Raw genomic sequence first — 20,255 nt, forward strand, 5'->3', positions numbered from 1 at the left:
ACCCAGCCTCATAATAGTCTTATATGTTCTATTAGGTTAATTCTTAAGGGGAGGCAGGAAAGAGTAGAGGCATTTAATGCCCAGCAGCCCGAAGGTAGACTAGTATCTGTGATGGGGTGGGCAGGGAAGTGGGTGCTTTATCTCACTGGCGTAGGGTATTTGCAGACACCAGCCATGAAGGAGAGAGAAAGGAGCATGACCCCAGCACTTTCCCCTCACACATCCCTGCTGCTGGCTCCCAACCCCTGTACTCTGGGCTGCAGACTTCCCCTACAGCTGTTTGTAATCGAGTTCTGCTTTCCTGGGTGTTGTGTGCTGTTTTTTCAGGTCCATCTACCTCATTCTTGCCTCTGGCTTTCCCAGGGTGGTTTCCGGGAGCAAGCTGGCAGGCTGTGTTAGATTTCCATTTACTCAAGAGTTGGAACCCATTATGTCTGGCTTCAGTGCAAAACTCAGGTTCATTCACAACATTAAATTGTGTATCAGAGATTACTTTAGGACTCTATTCAAGACCTTTTTGACCAGCAAAAAGTACTTTGTTAAAAAAGTGACCGGGCATAGTGGCTCACATCTGTAATTCTAGCACTTTAGGAGGCTGAGGCAGGTGGATTACTTGAGGTCAGGAGTTCAAGACCAGCCTGGCCAATGTGGTGAAACCTCATCTCTACTAAACATACAAAAATTAGCTGGACATTGTGGCACACGCCTGTAATCCCAGATACTCAGGAGGCTGAGGCAGGGGCATCTCTTGATCCCAGGAGGCGGAGTTTTCAGTGAGCCAAGTTCGTGCCACTGTACTTTAGCCTGGGTGACAGAGGAAGACTCCATCTGAAAAAAAAAAAAAAAAGTTTTATCTGGGTGTAGTGGCTCATGCCTCTAGTATCAACACTTTGGGAGGCCAAAGTAGGTGAATTGCTTGAGGCCAGGAGTTCAAGACCAGTCTGGGCAACTTAGCAAAACTCTTTCTGTATAAAAAATACAAAATAAGGCCGGGCGCGGTGGCTCAAGCCTGTAATCCCAGCACTTTGGGAGGCCGAGGCGGGTGGATCACGAGGTCAAGAGATGAAGACCATCCTGGTGAACATGGTGAAACCCCGTCTCTACTAAAAATACAAAAAGTTAGCTGGGCATGGTGGCGCGTGCCTGTAATCCCAGCTACTCAGGAGGCTGAGGCAGGAGAATTGTTTGAACCCAGGAGGCAGAGGTTGCGGTGAGCCGAGATCGCGCCATTGCACTCCAGCCTGGGCAACAAGAGCGAAACTCTGTCTCAAAAAAAAAAAAATAAAATACAAAATAAAATTAGTTGGGCATGGCGGTGTACACCTGAAACCATCCTCCGACCTCAGCTTCCTGAGAGCTGCTTGATCACTTGAGCTGAGGAGTTCAAGGCTGTAGTGAGCCCTGATGTCACCACTATACTCCAGCCTAGGCAATAGAATGAGACCCTGTCTCAAAAAAAAAAAAAAAAGTTTCATGTTTGTGGTTTGCACAGATTGTATTTTCTGCCTTCCTGTAAACATAGCTGGTATCTGGAGCTTTGGCTGTGCTTTGGGAGAATGGAATCTTCCTTTAATTTTTTTTTTTTCTCTGTCTTTATAGGAATGATGTATTTAAAATCCACTGGCTGATGGCGGCCCTTCCTTTCACCAAGTCTCTTTCCTTGGTGTTCCATGCAGTATGTATTAGCATTTTGGGGACCATTCATGAAATTACATGTAATGACTATTTGGGCAGGCAAAAGAAGGTTGAAGAAAGGGGATAGATTGGTGGGAAACAAAGACGAAGAATACATTTCTCATAAAGCCTCCTCTTGTCTGGGAGGGCCTGGCCGTGCGGGTAGATGATTACCACCTCCCCTCATACCAGACTTCAGGCATCTTCTGATACTGCTTATACACCTACAATTTTTCTAGAACACTTATTGTTTTTATTTATTAATTTATTTTTTAGCATTTCTGGAGACAGTGCAACCTGCTAAATTGTTTCCATGACTTTTTTATGTTTCCCTCATGTTCCTATGTGATTTGAAGTTCAATTCAGTATTGGCAGATTTATCTGTGAAAAAATTGATGCGATAAAGCTGGAGGCATGAGAATTGAGCTTCAGCTTTGAGCATTTAGAACTTAGGCAAATTAAAATGAACTTGCCCGTGGGGGTAAGATCACGACTTCCCCCATCTATGGACTACGCTTGCAAGGGTAACAGTCTCTAGATGTGTACTCTTTGCTGCACTTGAAAATGTCCTCCTCGAAAGAATTTTTCTATGAGAAGGCAATTCTGAAGTTCAGCTACTTAGTGCAGGAGGAGAGCGACAGCTGTCTAGGTGGCAGATGGTCTTTTGATGACGTACCAGTGAAGCCTTTGCGAATCGTGATGTTAATTCCAGGTGACAAGATGAACGAAATCATGGATAAACTGAAAGCATATCTATCCGTCTAACCCATTTCCAGTGGACAGTGATGGGCTTGCTTTTGTAAAATTACCAGAAAACTCAGCGGAGAATTACTGAAAAACTCATAACTTTATTCGGAGTAAGGTCCTCTACAAAAAGTAGGGTTCTGTCCTGTGTGTCTGTGACACATTTACAAAATATCAGTTTTTTAAATTTTGGTCAAATTATGAATGGTTGATTTAAAAACTTTTCCAAGAAGAAGAAAAACATGTAATTTAAAGAACTCAATAAAAACTTCTATTTTTTATTTTAAAATTAAAAAAAAAAAAATTGTCCTCCTTGAAAAAGGCAATCATATATCCAGTGACAGTGCCCCAAAATGACAGTTATTTGGATAATTTCCCTTCTGGGTCCAAGTTTTAAGATTCTTTTTGGAACCGTGTAGCTAATGAGTGATTCTAAACTGCAGTTGTTTGATTTCAGATTGACTACCACTACATCTCCTCCCAGGGCTTCCCTATTGAAGGCTGGGCTGTTGTGTACTACATCACTCACCTGTAAGTATGCAGGCACACATGAAATACACCAGGAAATGACATACAAGAGAAGTGGGGGTAGGCAACAACCTGCCCTCCTGTGGCAGCCTGTCTGGGACCCTGCCATACGGGAGGAGTGGAGCTCATGGGTGGCTATCCAAACTTGAGAACTCGGGCTTAGTGGCATGCTCCTGCCTCTCTGTGGCCATTGGCTGTTCAGGCTGTGGGGTGCAGAGCTAACTTTGTGGCTCATGTATGATGGATTTCCTGAATTTGGCTGTCTGTCTTTTGTAAGAAGCTTGTGAACTCATAGAATGAGCTGTGCAATCTAACTGGCAGTGAGAGTCTAAAGAGACCCGCTGGTGTCCCTTGTTCTCTCTTCCAGTTTGAAAGGGGCACTGCTCTTCATCACCATTGCACTCATTGGCACTGGCTGGGCTTTCATCAAGCACATCCTTTCCGATAAAGACAAAAAGATCTTCATGATTGTCATCCCACTCCAGGTAAAGGAACTCTCGTCCTGTTTGTCACGTCCTCTCTTGGCACTTAGCAGGGCTCCGCGCCAAGCCTGTATGGGAAGAGGGAATCAGCTTACTCTGAAACCCCAGCTTCTGCTAGTGGAGGTTGAAGACTGGGATTATCTTCCTGAATTCTGAATAGACTTCAGGTCATTGCACTGGGAGATGCTTGGCCATCAGCCAGCCACTGGCCTTTGGGCGCCTAGATTTTGCATAGAGAGCTGTTGACAATGTAGGAGACACACAGTACTGTTTTTTCTTGTTTTCTTCATGTTTGCTTCTATGTTTCCTTCATAACAAAATGGTGCTGTTGGTGAGGAAGCTCAGAGATGTAGTGATTTTATGAACAAAGTATTTTAAAACTGTGAATGACACCAGTGAGTTTCCACAGGTAGAATATGTAGTAGACCTGAGGGGCAAACGTTTCCTAAATCCTTACCATGTTTGGGGCCGGAGGCCGAGGGCCGAGGCCAGCCTTATAAGGCTGTGAGTCTCTTGGGGGTGGAGCCTTGTCTTACTGGAGGCCGAACTTGAAGAACTTCCAATAAACAGAGAGGTTTTAGCAGGGATGCACAAATATTCTCCTCTGTTTGACCAGACAGCATTTGTTTGATGAAGTTGTCCCCGTCAGCTGTTCTAACATTTTGGAGTGTAAGGTAAACGTGGAAGGTGGTGGGTGGAAGCGGACCACTCCCACATCAGCCCTCCTGACTCTGGCAGAGGTGGCAGCAAAGCTCCTCTCTGAGTTCTAACAGATCTTGTCCACCCTCATGTTCAATGATGAGGAACGTGTGTTGACATCAAATGAATGGGACAGGCCAGTTGCTCTGGGTTTCCGGGGAGAGAGTAAGCACTCAAGTTGGAAGGCTCAAGGAGGGCCTTGTGACAGAGATGGCGCTGGTCTGGGTGTTTAAGGAGAGGAATGTGACAGAGGCAGGGGCATGACCCTAGTGTTAAAGCTGTTTTGGAATTTGTTTAGCAGGCTTTCTGGGTTTTGCCAGAAAGCCCCTCTCAAAAAGAAAAAAAAAAAAAAGATACACTTGACCCTGCTGCCTGCTGAGCACACATGCTGAGGGACTCTGCTGGTCCCTGGCTGTCGAGCCACCAGGGCCACTTCAGCCAGACAGGCCTACAGCCTGCAAGGTTTCCGAGTTGTGAATGATGGAGCCTGGGTTGCCACACGGCTGCCTGTGCCCCTTCCCTTTAGTAGATTCCCTCATCCTTTAGAGTCTCTCCCCAGCAGCCTGAACTGTGCTGCCATGGGGCCTGGCCTTCCAGCTTCCCCATCCTGGGCTTCTCTGAAAGGCAGGCAGACAGACAGACAGACACACACACACATAAACACACCCACCCACCCGCCCCCAGAATATCACTCTGAGAAAATAAGGACATTTAACAAATTAAGAAAGTTATAACTATTTAGACAATGGAACTAGTCTGAGAGGGCCTTGAATGTCAGCCTGAAAAATTAGAACTGCTTCCTTTTGGCCACGGGCAGTGACTGAAAGTGTCTAGGTAAGGAGTAAATCGCGTCCATGCACATGGTGTTTCAAGAACACTCTTGGCACAGTGTTCAACACAGGCACCCCTGAAAACATTCTTTCCTCATGTAGTGTGTGAATTAAGGACAAAATGGAATTTCAAATTTAAGGCGTGAAAGCCTTTGTTTTCTACTTTATCCTTTTATTTTTAGACAGGGTGTCACTCTGTTTCCCAGGCTGGAGTGCAATGGTGATCATGGCTCACTGCATCCTTGAACTCCTGGGCTCAGGCGATCCTCCTGCCTCAGTCTCAAAAGTAGCTGGGACCACAGGTGCACACCGTCACACCTGACTAATTAAAATTTTTTTTTTTTTAGTAGAGACAGGGTCTCATTATTTTGCCCAGGCTGGTGTTGAACTCCTGGGCTCAAGTGATCCTTTTGCCTTGGCCCCCCAAAGTGCTGGGATGACAGGTATGAGCCACCGCACCCAGCCCTACTTTGTCTTTTTTGATGGAGCCGCAGATGCAAATGTTTTGGATAGACAGGGCTTCATGAGGACCTCGGGACAGGGAAGAACACAGAAGCTGGGGGGCAGTGGGAGGCTGAAATTTCAGATAGTTTTTGCATTAGTATTAAATGAAGCCTCAGTGATAATTTGATTTCTGAGTCCTGTATAGAAAGAGAAATTACACTTAGAGACTTCCCAAATAAGAGCACTACAGATTTTACATTCCATGTGGAAGTGTGGAGGGTTACCTTTACAGCAAGTTAGGCAGAGTGTTGGGGACCATTTACTTCTCATGGGGTGTATCAGTGGAATGATGATCTCTGCACCCCTTCCCAGTGGTAATCTTCAGAAGGATGTATTACAAGTGGTACCTTTCCTTTATGCTCTGTGCCATCTCAGTTTAGCCAGCGGAGACTTTTTTTTTTTTTTTGAGACAGAGTCTGGCTCTGTCGCCAGGCTGGAGTGCAGTAGTGCAATCTCGGCTCACCGCACCCTCTGCCTCCCTGCCTCCGCAATTCTCCTGCCTCAGCCTCCTGAGTTGCTGGGACTATAGATGCGTAACACCACGCCCAGCTAATTTTTGTATTTTTAGTAGAGATGGAGTTTCACCATGTTGGCCAGGATGGTCTCCATCTCTTGACCTCATGATCCTTCACTTTGGCCTCCCAAAGTGCTGGGATTACAGGCGTAAGCCAGCATGCCTGGCCCAGAAAGACTTTTTATAAATACTTTTATTATGCTATGAGCCTGGTTATGGGCCTGAGTACATGAGGCAAAGCCCTTCGCTTTGGAAGGAGAAGCAGTGCGCGGACACTGGTGAATCTCAGAGGAAGAGCTGGGCAGTGTCCTGTGCGGGGGGAGCTGGACTTGAAGGATCCTGTGAGCAGCAGTGTGGTCACTCAGCTGTGGGGCTGGTGTCAGTCATTATCACTGCTCTGGTCTCTGAAAACACAGTTCCATTGTCTGGCGCTTAGATGAGTTATTGTCACTGAGCACCAGAGCCTGAAAAGTGTGGGCATTGTGGCTAAATAGGGTGTTAAGTGCCGCCTATCCAGCACCTGAGCAACTCCACTAGGTTTGGGGTGTCTAAAAAGCAAAGTGTCCTTGTTACCTATTGCTGCATAACAAATCACCCCAAAACTCAGTGACTTAAAACAGCAATAACCCTTCATGCTCTCAGTTTCTGTGGGTTAGGAATTCAAGAGTGGCTAGCTAGGTAGGTCTGACGTGGGTCTTGTGGTCATTATCACACTCTGGCTGGGAGCATCTTGAAGTCTCCACTCGCATCCGTCTTCTGGGCTGAGAAGCTTGCGCAGGTGGGGATTGGGACATCTGGGGCTCCTGGGGGGTCTTTGGGGGTCTTTCCATCTCTGCATGGTCTCTACAGCATGGCAGTTTCAGGGTTGCCAGACTTCTTACAAGAAGGCTTTAGGGTTCAAAGGTCCCAAGAGAGCTGGGTGGAAGCTTCATCTACCTTGGAAATCACACAGCATCCCTTCCATCTTGCCGTATTAGAGCAATTAGAGGCCTGTTCAGGTTTAGAGGGATGGCCTAGAGACTCTCCTTCTCGATAGTGGAATGGCAGAGTTCTGGAAGAGCACGTGGGACTGGAAAGAATGCTGTGGTCGCAGATGGGGGTCTAGAGGCCAAGGTGTATACCGCACACTGGGGCTGCTAGCATTGTAACAGTCCACCCAGGCTTTGGGGCCTCAGCAAATTCTCATGTCTGTAGGTCCTGGCAAACGTAGCCTACATCATCATAGAGTCCACCGAGGAGGGCACGACTGAATATGGCTTATGGAAGGACTCTCTGTTTCTGGTTGACCTGCTGTGTTGTGGTGCCATCCTCTTCCCAGTGGTGTGGTGAGTAGCCCACAGGAAGGGAGGCCACGTGACAGCTTGGCTGTCAAGCCTGCCAGCTGAACTGGCCATTCCCACATTGATCTCAGTCGCATGGGATGTGTGTTTAAAGTACAGCTTTCAGGCCGGGTGCGGTGGCTCATGCCTGTAATCCCAGCACTTTAGGAGGGCTATGTGGGTGGATCATGAGGTTAGGAGTTCAAGACCAGCTTGGCCAACATAATGAAACCCCGTCTCCACTATAAATACAAGTCAGCTGGGTGTGGTGGCAGGTGCCTGTAATCCCAGCTACTCGGGAGGCTGAGGCAGAGGTTGCAGTGAGCCAAGATCGCACTCCAGCCTGGGCAACAGTGCAAGACTTGGTCTCAAAGAAAAAAAAAAAAAAGTACAGCTTTCTGAGTCCCATCTTGACCTGAATCAGTTTCCAGGAGCAGAACCCTGTGTCTTTTTCAAGTTACCCAGGGGATTTTGGTAGAGTTAATCAGTCACCATGAGCTGGCATTTAACAGAGTTCTAAGACAATAGAGAATTGGGAACTGAGAACTTGGTAGCAATTGAAGGTAGCACCCTGAATTGGTGGTGGTGGTGGGGAAGTGGGGAAATTCCATAAGCAGCCGGTTCCTGCCAAGACCAGCTTGGCCAACATAATGAAACCAGCACACAAACATTTTTGATATCTTCAGAATGGTTGGAAATGGCAGAGTTTAGATGCATAGATTGTGCTTTGGTTCTGTGTAAAGAAGTGTTAGTGTCAAGTCAGTGGTTGATGAGAAAGAGTATCCTTCTTAAATCACATGCAGAGTGGCAGAAATGGAGAAGGCTAGCAGCAGTAGAACACTTAGCTTCACCCTTAGTGATCGAATTCCCTGGCTTTTGGAATGCAGTTCTTTTGAAATAAAGTTTAAAGAAAATAGATTTACCTGCGTTCTTCCATTAGAAGTGAGGTGCTGCTTTTTTTCTTCTCCCCCTCAAGACGTAGTTTCGCTCCTGTTGCCCAGGCTGGAGTGCAGTGGCATGATCTCGGCTCACTGTAACTTCTGCCTCCCAAGTTCAGTCAATTCTTCTGTCTCAGCCCGCTGAGTAGCTGGGATTACAGGCACGTGCCATCACTCCCGGCTAATTTTTTTTTTTGTATTTTTAGTAGAGACAGGGTTTGCCATGTTGGCTAAGCTGGTCTTGAACTGCTGACCTCAGGTGATCTGCCTGCCTTGGCCTCCCAAAGTGCTGGAATTACACGCGTGAGCCACTGTGCCCTGCCAAGGTGCTTCTTCTTGCAATGCCCCATCCAGTAAATTAATTTTTTTTTTTTTTTTTTTGAGACGGAGTTTCGCTCTTGTTACCCAGGCTGGAGTGCAATGGCGCGATCTTGGCTTACTGCAACCTCCGCCTCCTGGGTTCAGGCAATTCTCCTGCCTCAGCCTCCTGAGCAGCTGGGATTACAGGCACGCGCCACCATGCCCAGCTAATTTTTTGTATTTTTAGTAGATGGGGTTTCACCATGTTGACCAGGATGGTCTCGATCTCTCGACTTTGTGATCCACCCGCCTTGGCCTCCCAAAGTGCTGGAATTACAGGCTTGAGCCACCGCACCCGGCCTAAATTAATATTTTTGAGGATCCTGGGGTTTGTCAGTTAATGGTGTCAGTGGATAATACTTCTCGTTCCAGCCGGTTAGATTCACTCTTCACACTAATTCCATCATCCATCACACATGATCTAGTATCAGTTCAGCCAACAGCTACCAGCATAGAAGAGAGAATATGAATGATGCTCTCTCCTTAGCCTCCTGGGTAGCTCACACTACTATACCCAGCTAATTTTTTGTAGACATAGAGTTTTGTCATTTTACCCAGGCTAGTCTCAAACTCCTGGGTTCAAATGATCTTCCCAACTCAGCCTCTCAAAGTGCCGGGATCCCCTGTACACACTGGAATATGAATGACTCTTCATATTCACTGCAGTCTCCTGCTGCCCTGCAGAGGAATTAGTTACTTGGGCATCTGTAACATAGGATGTCCAGCATTGTTTCCAGATAGAAAGAGCATCTTACTAGGGAACAGAGGTTCATGCCCTACTTTTACACATGCCACTATCAGAACAGTAAAATATAAGAAACCCCAACAGGCTGTCCAGTTGTAAGCAGCCGTTTTCTGCCCCTTGTTAATTTCAACACTAATGAGCAGAAGCCAAATGCAAAAATTCCTTAAGATAAATATCCTGAAAATTACTGCAAAATGAAAAAAGTAAGTACTGGAGAGGCGATTCAAGATTAATAATACCTTGAAGTATTCCTATTCAGCCAGCATTGGTTCAGTGCCAGCAGTGTACTGGGTAACTTGCATGTGGTGTTGCATTCAGTTCTCAAGCAGATAGCCCCTCTCACGGGTGGGCAAATTACGGAGTATTTAGGAAAAGTAATCGATTTTCTGACTAGAGTGAGTGACGGCGTCAGACCCGTCCTGCCTTCCCTCATGCAGCCCTGTCTGCCTGTGCCCTGCTCATCCCTCAGGCCAGTCTCTCCATTGGTGGCTTTGCATCGTGCCTCCACTTCTCACCTGCTGCTTCTGTAATAATGTTAATGTTCCCCTGCCTGAACTGTAATGATGGTCATTAGTTACCAGCACATCACAGCCTAAAACTGCCCCTGCAGGCTGACATTTTTCAGCAATATAAAAAAAATCTCCATTCAATGAAATGAGGTTACATGGAGCTGCATATTCACAGCTCCTGGACTTAGACTCTGGAAGTCAGCTGGTGACTTTCTTCTGGGTTTATTCTCTCCCTGTGGCAGGTGGGCTCAGTGAGGCTCCATTGTCGTGGAGTGTTGGGTAGGGGGATGGTTGTGGGGGTGGAGTTTCGTTTTCTCCTCACACTGGTTTCTGCTAGACTTACTGCCACAGATTTGGCCAGCAGAGGGCGACTTTACCTCTCAGACGTGTTGATGCTCCACCATCCTCCGTTTTAGGGAGAGTGCTCTAAAGTGATCTAGTCCAACGTTTCAGCATATAATTGAGGAATTCATGGCCCCAAATTACTACAGCTGGAAAGAGAGAGAAAGTGCAGATTTGTCAGCTAACTTTTTGTTCTCTAAATGTTTATTTTTAGGTCAATCAGACATTTACAAGAAGCATCAGCAACAGATGGAAAAGGTAAGTTCCCTCGTGCTCTTTTTGTGGTGTTCAGCTTGCTCTGAACCCCCATGCTGGGGAACTGTGTAGGAGTAGGGGCAGCCTGTGGTCTCAAGATGCTGTCTTCCTGGGAGGTGAGCTAGGGGAGGCCCGCGGCCCACTTCCTGAGAGCAGCCAGGGACAATTTGGAGAAGGAGGTGCAGCACCAGTTGTATGAGGAGGAGGCTGGGGGTGACTGCTGCTTACTAAGATGATTCATTCACCTTCTCAGAACTGAGTCAGAAAGAGAAAATCTTGTCTTGGAAGGGCCAGATAACACTTCACTGTGAGAACAGGAGGGATAATGGATTGGAGATGGCTACGTATAAGGAGCTCTGGCTGCTGATTTCACGTGCTTTCAAAATAGATGTGTTGGTGTTAATTTAAAGTGAGACTCTGATGACAGAAGGAACCTTGAACACTACCTGATATGAAATGGTTGTGCCCTTTATAGCCCTTTTGCATCTCTTTGACTTTCCAGAGTCATGCCTCCTAAGTCAGAAGAGAAGCTGAAAAGAAAATGTTTTGTGTGGTTCTGGGCTTATTTGAATAATGTTCATGACCATAGGCTGCCATGGCACCAGTGGGAATTTCAGATTCGGAGGGTGTATGGGGCAGTGCCCTCTCTCCGAAAGCCCAGAACTGCCTCCATCCATGGTATTATACGCCCAGGTGGATATTAACATTCTTTAAGGCAGGTTATGAATAATGAACAGGTTTTTGTTGTTAATAAAGTTTTGTTGCTGACCTTATTTCTGATTATAAAGCCAATGTAGATTCATTTCCGAAAATTTGGAAAATGTGTAGTGGCTGTAAATCTTATTTCATAAACCTGGTATACAACTAATAACACATTATTTCTTTAATTTGAATTAAACATGACTTTGAGCTTCATGCCAGGGTCAGCCCTAGGTTGTTATTTAGGGCACAGTATTCCGGAGGATCTCGCCAGTTTGGGCCTGGAACAGATAGTATGGCATCGTGCTGTCCAGGCTCACGTCACTCTTGCTTCTGGGCAGCCTGTGTGCAAGTTTCACCCAGGCCACTTCTGGGCAGCCTGTGGGCAAGTTTCACCCAGGCCACTTCTGGGCAGCCTGTGGGCAAGTTTCACCCAGGCCAAGAGCCTTGGTCAGTGCTCAGAGACCAGTCTCCCAAGGCCCACTCGGCTTCTATGACCTGCACCAGCTTTTGTTTTCTTTCTGGTCCTGGGAATAGCCCTTCTCTTGTTTTCTCATTTTATCCCTCAAAGGCACCAGGTTCCCTTCTTTTCCCTCTGGAGTGTCTTGTGATAGGTTCTTTTCAGTGGATTTTAGCAGGAGTCACAGAGCTTTTGCTTCTAGCCTGGCTGTATAGCCTTTCTTGGAGCCCAGTAAAGCATCCTGCCATCAGTAGAAAAACTCAAGTCAGGAAGTACAAATCTGCCTCCGGGGATAATTGTTTGGGCATGTTCGTTTTTTTTTTTTTTTTTTTTTCCCTCCCCTACTATTTCCAGTAATGGCTATAAGCAAATGTTCTTTTTTTTTGAGACAGTTTCTCTCTGTCACCCAAGCTGCTGGAGTGCAGTGGCACGATCTTTGCTCACTGTAGCCTCTGCCTTCTGGATTCAAGCAATTCTCCTTCCTCAGTCTCCTGAGTCGCTGGGATTACAGGTGCCTGCTACCACACTCGGCTAAGTTTTGTGTTTTTAGTAGAGATGGGGTTTCACCACATTGGCCAGGCTGGTCTCAAACTCCTGACCTCAAGTGGTCCACCTGCCTTGGCCTCCCAAAATGCTGGGAGTACAGGTGTGAGCTGCTGTGCCCAGCCTGTCTGGAGATATTCTTGTCCTTATTTTTCTTCTATTCCTGTTATATAAGAAGGTAATTCTATTATATTTGTAACTTGGTGAACAGGTAGGATTTTTCTTATTTTATTAAGTCATGATGAGACTTTTAACTTTTTCATCTTATATACTTCTGTATTTCTCATTGGTTCTTCCAGCTGTTTGGCTAAAAGTGTATAAAAAAATCCCAAGGGCAGTGTTTTCCATTGGCGAAGCTTACCTGTGTGTTTCTCCTTGTTCCATCCTGCCCCTTGGTGAATTCCTGCCTTCTTTACCTCCTCCCCGACCCCTGCTTCAGCCTCCTGACTCGCCTGCCTCTTCACTCTTCCATGTTGTGGGCTCGGGGTGACTGTAGTGTCTGCCACTGGGACCATTTATTCCACCTGAGGTTGGTTGGTAGCTGAGGATCTTAGTAAGGTGCCCTGTCTGGAGTAGATGGCACAGCAGGTGAGGCAGCACAGGGTCAGCGTTGTCCCCCAGCATCTATAGTAAAGGGTCACTTTCTTCAGCAGGAATGCGTTTGTCATGGCCTGGGCACACAAGGCAGTTTCTCATTTTTTTCCAGCAGGTGGCAGCATGGGACCTCTTCAGCAGAGAGCGAATCTAAGAGCAGGAAGTCACATAGGTAAACCAGGGTTCACATTCCCCTTTCTTAGGAAGACATCTGCTAAGGAAGCACCCATTTCTCATCAGCAGATATCTGAAAGAAGGACAAGCCCTCTGAAAGAAGGACAGAGCAGATTAGAACGGGGATATCGTTTTGATTCTGTGCTTTTTCCTGAATTGATTGAGGCTGTGAGATGCTTTTGGCGTCACTCTGTACCCTGAAAAATGGTGATGCTTACAACATTACCAGACCCAGAGCAGCCGTGTTCCCAGCTGAAGCTTCGCCTGCAGAGAGGTCTCAGGAATGGCCCTCTGTGCTGGAGCCACCCTCGGGTGTGACTGCGGGGCGGCCACGTGCTGTGAATCTTGCAGGACAGTGGGAGTCAGCACGCTGCTAGTCGCTGGTTCTGGGACCCATGGCCCCATCCACCCTCTATGCTCCCCTTGATTCACTCCTCCTGAGATGTAGAGGCAACTGGGAGCACACAGACCATGAGCAATCATGTCTCCTATTAGATTTGGAAGCTTTGCTGTATGGAGCCTGACATTCTGTTTCCTGTTCTCAGGCTGATCATTCCAGTGACTCATTGCATGGCCTTGACAGCAGCTGGGGCTTGGCTTTTTTTTAATTTAAAATTTTTGTAGTGATGAGGTCTCACTATGTTGCCCATGCTTGTCTTAAACTCCTAACCTCAAGCCATCCTCCTGCCTCACAAGGCCTCCCAAAGTGCTGGGATTACAGGCATGAGCCACTGCATCTGGCATTTTGGGCTTAAGAATCTCATTTTTACACCAACCATGGTGGCTCATTCCTGTAATCCTAGCACTTTGGGAGGCTGAGGCAGGAGGATTGCTTGAGACCAGGAGTTTGAGACCAGCTTGGACAACATAGAGATATCCCATCTCTACCAAAAATCAAAGAACTATGGCAGACCAGCCTACAAAAAAATTTAAAAATTAGCTGGGCTTGATGGTACACGCCTGTAGTCCCAGCTGTTTGGGAGGGTGAGGTGAGATCACTTGAGCCCAGGAGGTCAAGGCTGCAGTGAGCTGAGATTGTACCACTGTGCCCCAGCTTGGGCAGCAGAGACAGACCCTGTCTGAAAGCAACAACGACAACAAAAAACCACTATGGCAAAGAATCTCATTTTAAGTTTAGACGCAGTCCCGACCCAGTAATTGCAAGTGAGAAAAATGCTATTTGGAGTTTTCCTTCCTGCATTTGGGGTGAATATAGCTTTCAGAGAGTGTCTGGCTTTTGTCAATTTATTTGTGTCTGGATTCCTTTTGACCAAACCTGATGGAAATCTAAAGGGAAACATTGAGGTCGAATCTGCCCACTGTCCTTAAGCCGCATCTTTGTCTCTCTCGTCATACACTGTGGCTTCTCTCAGGTCCTTGGTCACTGAGACTCGGCCGCACCGCATCCTCTGAGAGGGAGCTTAGTTGAGTCTCGCGCAGACACACCTAGTGCTGGCTCCATTCCGTCTCGCCTGCCGAGATTTACTGGCTCTGACTGCCCTTGAGCTCGCATCCCCGTTCCCTTCTCTTTCTCCAGTGTCATTACCTTATGGGACTGGCTCGGAGATACACACCGTAAATTTAATTAACAGTCTCTGCTGCTGACCATCCTTTCTTTGGCCTTGAGTTTCTGAGGAAAGTTGTTCTGAAGCCTGAGCTTCTATGTGAGCCTCAGAAGTAAACAATCCCAGTTGGCTGCTGCCGAGGTGGTGGAGGAACGGCTTCATTCCGAGGTGCCCCCGTGCTCTGAAAATAGCCACGGCCGTGCAAGGCATTTTTTAGGGTAGCGGTTCTCAAGGGGATCCTCAGCGTCAAAACTATTTTCATAATCATGTTTTTGTAATCATATGGTATTAGTCACTAGTACTGTTGACATTTGCCTGATGGTGAAAAGCAGTGGTGGGTAACATTGCCAGCGCCCTCAGGTAGTTCAAGGCTGTGGCACCAGGCTCTACCGGCAGCCACTGCATTCTTTACTGTCACCTCCTCAAAGGGGGTGAAAAAGGCTCACATCACTTAAGAATGGTCTTGAAATAATAAAACTGTTCATGCGATTACATCTCAACCTGTGCCTTTTAATGTTCTGTGAGACATCACGGGTGGTGCGTGTGAGCACGCTGTGGGCCTGGGGCGTGATGGCTGCGGCCTTGAGGGGAAGGACCTGTGCAGTTGTTTGAGTTGCAAGCCGAACTGGCTGCTTTTATTTTATTTTTTTATTTTTATTTTTATTTTTATTTTTTTTTGAGACGGAGTTTCGCTTTTGTTACCCAGGCTGGAGTGCAATGGCGCGATCTCGGCTCACTGCAACCTCCGCCTCCTGGGTTCAGGCAATTCTCCTGCCTCAGCCTCCTGAGTAGCTGGGATTACAGGCACGCGCCACCATGCCCAGCTAGTTTTTTGTATTTTTAGTAGAGACGGGGTTTCACCATGTTGACCAGGATGGTCTCGATCTCTCGACCTCGTGATCCACCCGCCTCGGCCTCCCAAAGTCCTGGGATTACAGGCTTGAGCCACCGCGCCCGGCCTATTTTATTTTTTTATTAATTTACTTTTTTGAGACAGGGTCTTGCGCTGTTGCCCAGGCTGGAGTCCAGTGGTATAGTCCTGGCTTACTGCAGCCTCAACCTTCTGGGCTCAAGTGATCCTCTCACCTCAGCCCTCAAAATAGCTGGGACTACAGGCGTGAGCTACCGTGCCCGGCTAATTTTTGTACTTTTTGTAGAGGTAGGATTTTGCCATATTGCCCAGGCTTGTCTTGAACTCCTGAGCTCAAGTGATCCACTTGCCTAGGCCTCCCAGAGTACTGGGATTACACGCGTGAGCCACTGTGCCTGGCCAAGCTGCTTTTATCTGAAAGAATGACAGATTGTTACGGTTACACAGGCTTGGGTTTTTGGTGGACATTTTCTTGAAAATGAATGAAGTGAACATATTACTTCAAGAAAAACAACTAACAGTATTTGTTGCCAGCGATAAAGGAGAACTTGTCTTTGTCCCTGTAAGCCTGACAGTTTCCTAACTGACAGTTCCCCAGTTCTTTTTTTTTTTTTTTTTGAGAGAGGGTCTGGCTGTCACTCAGGCTGGAGTGCAGCGGCACAATCTCAGCTCCCTGCAGCCTCGACCTCCTAGGCTCAAGTTAGCCTCCCACTGCAGCCTCCTGAGTAGGTGGGACTACAGGTCTTTGCCACCAGGCCTGGCTAATTCTTGTATTTTTTGTGGAGATGGGGTCTTACTTGGTTGCCGAAGCTGGTCTCAAACTCTGACCTCAAGTGATCCGCCCACTTCGGCCTCCCACAGTGCTGGGATTATAGGCATGAGCCACCATGGCTGGCTAGTTTCCCACTTCTTATAAGACTTCTTCGGATGTCAAGTGGATAAGGAAATAATAATTTAAAAAAATAAGACTTCTGATGTAAGCAGAGGTGATACCAAAAATGTAATTTTTAAAAAATTCTGTTTCTGTATCTGGGAGATCTATATATAAAGCTCTGAAACAGCGAGCTGCACACAGCCAGTGCAGGATGCTCCGTAGTCATGCTCAGGGGCAAAATCGCTCCTGAAAGAGCATAATGGACCAGTGGAGTTTAATATAAGGGTGTGGAAAGTTCATTGATACATTCGGAGTCCCCACCTCCCTCATTTTCAGAAGCTACCACTTCTCAGGTTTTAGTACAGAATAACAGACTGTTCACAGTAATCTGAAAAGGCCTACATCTGTCTGTATGGGGCCAGATTTTCTTCATATATTTCAACCAAATGCTCCCTCACAGCAAGTTGAATGCTGATTGAATCAAAGATGAGGACCCAGCTGCATCTTATTAAGCTAGACATTGAAGAGAATTACAAAAATGGAAAATAATTCTACTCTTCTCATTCACTTTTTTTTTTTTTTTTTAGAAAAGAGGTTTTTTATTTTGGGGCCAGGCATTAGTGGCTTATGTCTGTAATCTCAACACTTTGGGAGGCCAAGGCAAACCGATCACCTGAGTTCAGGAGTTCAAGACCAGCCTGACCAACATGGTGAAACCCTGTTTCTACTAACAATACAAAAATTAGCTGTGCATGGTGGCGCACACCTGTAATCCCAGCTACTCGGGAGTCTGAGACAGAAGGATTGCTTGAACATGGGAGATGGAGGTTGCAGTGAGCCAAGATCATGCCACTACATTCCAGCCTGGGCAACAGAGTAAGACTCCATCTCCCAAAAAAAAAAAAAAAAAGTGGTTTTTTTTTTTTAAAAAAAAAAAAACAGAAAATGTTGCTTAGGTTAACATGTAATAAGTTTATTTTTGTTACTTTTGAATGAATTAAATATTCCTGAAATTTCTTTCTTTCTTTTTTTTTTTTTTTTAATGATTAATTAGTCTGGGCATGGTGGCTCACGCCCATAAGCCCAACACTTTGGGAGGCTGAGGCAGGTAAATCATGGGGTCAGGAGTTCAAGACCAGCCTGGCCAACATGGTGAAACCCCGTCTCTACTAAAAAAAAAAGAAAAATTAGCCTGATGTGGATTAGCCAGGTGTGGTGGCAGGCGCCTGTAATCCCAGCTACTTGGGAGGCTGAGACAGAGAATTGCTTGAACCCGGGAGGTGGAGGTTGCAGTGAGCTGGGATCATGCCATTGCACTCCAGCCTGGGCAACAGAGTGAGAATCCATCTCAAAAAAATAATAATAATTAATTAATTAATTGATTGATTTTAGAGACGGGTCCTACTGTGTCACACAGGCTGGAGAGCAGTGGTGTGATCATAGTTTATTGTAACCTCAAACTTCTAGGCTCATGTGATCTTCTCATTTCAGTCTTCCAAGTAGCTAGAATTACAGGTGTGCACTAATCTTTTAACTTTTTTTGTAGAGATGGAGTCTCACCATATTGCCCAGGCTGACCTTGAACCCCTGGCCTTTAGCTGTCCTCCTGTCTCAGTCTCTCAAAGGGCTGGGATTACAGGTGTAAGCCACTGGACCCATCCTGTTTTACTTTCTGATGCATATTTATAGATGTAATCATATTAATAAAAAAAACTTGGGGTCTTCAAGAACTTTTAAAAGTGTGAAGAGGTCTTCAGATCCAAAGGTGGGGAACTGTCGTGTTAGAGATGAGGCTTGTTGAGTCTCTCATAGCCATGACGATGTGAGGATGAGTGAAAGTCTCTCTGGTTCTTTTCTTCCTTTGCCTGTTGAGCTTATTTCAGGCTTAGTTGGCTAGATGCTTGTGGTTATTTAAGATTTCCGTTAGCCCAGGGCAGCTTATGCTAAAGAACTCTGTTGTATTTGGGTGTGTTCATGTAAGCAGACCTCACAAGAAACTTACTAGGGAAGGCAAGAAGAGAAATAATCATTGTGTGCATCATGGCTGCAACTCATATTTATATATTCTTATTTTTCATCCTGGTTTTCCTTGATTGGTGGTTTTTATCCCTTTGGGGAATAATAGACCTATTTGAGAATCTAGTGAGAAGTGTAGACTTCCCCATGTCTACGGAGAGTTTTCCATGGAGTATCATGGAATTCATGGACCCCAGATTTAATGACCTCTTCTTTAGATTAATTTAAATCATCTTATTACTCTTCTGTAGTGATTTGGATGGGAATGCACCAGCCTCTTGATGATGTGAGACTGCCCTGGAAGGACTAATTCCCAGGAGAGATCCTCTCCCTTTTTTCCTCTCATTTTTTTTCTTGCTTTCTCTTTTCTGTCATTTCCACTGGAAAGGACCTCAAAGAGCAGTTCTGATCTGGTGTTTTTTCTTTTCTTAAAAAAAAAAAAAAAATAGGCCAGGCGCAGTGGCTCTCACCTGTAATCCCAGCACTTTGGGAGACTGAGGCAGGCACATCACAAGGTCAGGAGTTCAACACCAGCCTGGCCAAGATGGTGAAACTGTCTCTACTAAAAATACAAAAATTAGCCAGGCATGGTGGCGCACGCCTATAATCGCAGCTACTAGGGGGGCTCAGGCGATCTGCCCGCTTCAGCCTCTCAAAGTGCTGGGATTACAGGCGTGAGCCACTACGCCTGGCCAATATGTGTTTTTTATTAAGCTGGTTTAATATAGTGATTTAAAATTTTTTTAATCACCAAAACCCTCTTATTGTTACTTTTCCTTAGCAGATTGCACTATATTCTTGTAATGCCATCAACTGAATCACAGCTTTTGATCAGCATTATGAAATAATTCATTAACCAGTGATATCACTCTTGAGTTCATATAAGCTACCCCCCAAAGCAGAGGCCTATCATATCATCTGGCTGAGGAGCAGCCTTGTCTTGGACACATTGCCAGGTTTCTTTAGGCCTTTAAAGTGTTGGGAATCCAGTACTTCTTGGGGCCCACAGCCACCAAGAGGGCCTGGTTAGTGGTCCGTGGTGGCATACCCTCCCTGGATCTGTCTGGGCTTGGTTCTTCTCCCTACAGGTGTTAATATGCATGTCGTTTCCATGTGTCTTGGGACATCGTTGAGAACCAACTCTTCTCAATTGATGACTGCAGTATTTAGGGAAGGTCAGATTCTCTTGCTGAGAAGGTTTTGCCTGCTATTAACCAGCCTTTGTCATCAAGCATGGGGAAGTCTGACCTTCATCGTCACCTAGCTCACTGCTGACTGACTGTGTGCAGTGGATAGGAGGGGTGGGGGGTGCTGTGCACCTCAGCCCAGCTGCAGTGTCGCATCCCAAGTCTCCCTGGCAGAGCTCCCAGCATTGCGGCTGCAGGCTGTGGCTGGCAGAGAAACAGGAGAGACTGCTGAGAGCCAGGTCTGAGACCGGCGTGGCCCTTTGCACACCACCCTCTCGCAATGCCTTTGGTGCATTGTGGTTCTAGAATTGAAGGTAAAGAGGAACTAGAAACCTAACAGGCTTGACAGCAGAAGTCCTTTTCAGAGCTAGCCTTTCCTGGTACGGTGTGGTCTTTAGTTCTACTCTCAGCAGCTGTTTCTGTTGCTTTTCTTTGATGCTGTTTATTTATCATTTAAGATATAATTTGTTTAAGATGCACAGTCCTTTAACTCTTGAGTTTGATGACTTTTGATATCTCCTGGGTCATTGCTTCAAATGTATATTGGAAATTGGAAATGTATTTTTTTTTTTGAGACAAGAGTTTTGCTCTTGTTGCCTAGGCTGGAGTGCAATGGTGCAATCTTGGCTCGCTGCAATCTCCGCCTCCCAGGTGCAAGTGATTCTCCTGCCTCAGCCTTCCGAATAGCTGAGATTACAGGCAAGTGCCACCACGCCTGGCTAATTTTTGTATTTTTAGTAGAGACAGGGTTTCACTGTGTTGGCCAGGCTGGTCTCGAATTCCTGGCCTCAGGTGATCTGCCGGCCTCAGGTGATCTGCCCGCCTTGGC

The 20,255-nt window shown here is 46.3% G+C and overlaps 1 protein-coding gene and 1 non-coding gene across 7 annotated transcripts in view; both read left to right on the forward strand.

Moving 5' to 3' along the window:
• GPR107 (G protein-coupled receptor 107) overlaps positions 1 to 20,255 on the forward strand; it is an 80,231-nt gene that overhangs the window by 36,283 nt on the left and 23,693 nt on the right. For 3 of the 6 annotated variants that reach the window (XM_074395468.1, XM_039475142.2, XM_074395467.1), the window contains 6 exons: positions 1,600 to 1,675; positions 2,876 to 2,949; positions 3,314 to 3,431; positions 7,170 to 7,300; positions 10,403 to 10,446; positions 12,852 to 12,911. In XM_074395468.1, coding sequence (XP_074251569.1) covers positions 1,600 to 1,675; positions 2,876 to 2,949; positions 3,314 to 3,431; positions 7,170 to 7,300; positions 10,403 to 10,446; positions 12,852 to 12,911 — 503 coding nt within the window. Of the gene's footprint in view, positions 1 to 1,599; positions 1,676 to 2,875; positions 2,950 to 3,313; positions 3,432 to 7,169; positions 7,301 to 10,402; positions 10,447 to 12,851; positions 12,912 to 17,769; positions 17,863 to 20,255 lie in introns of all 6 variants that reach the window. The other 3 variants (XM_074395469.1, XM_039475143.2, XM_039475144.2) reach the window with 3 other exon arrangements.
• On the forward strand, positions 4,395 to 4,456 carry LOC120366475 (U7 small nuclear RNA). The gene has a single exon (XR_005581132.1). It is a non-coding gene; the product is annotated as a U7 small nuclear RNA (small nuclear RNA).

Source organism: Saimiri boliviensis, chromosome 2 (genome assembly GCF_048565385.1).
Source record: "Saimiri boliviensis isolate mSaiBol1 chromosome 2, mSaiBol1.pri, whole genome shotgun sequence".
NCBI lineage: Eukaryota > Metazoa > Chordata > Mammalia > Primates > Cebidae > Saimiri > Saimiri boliviensis.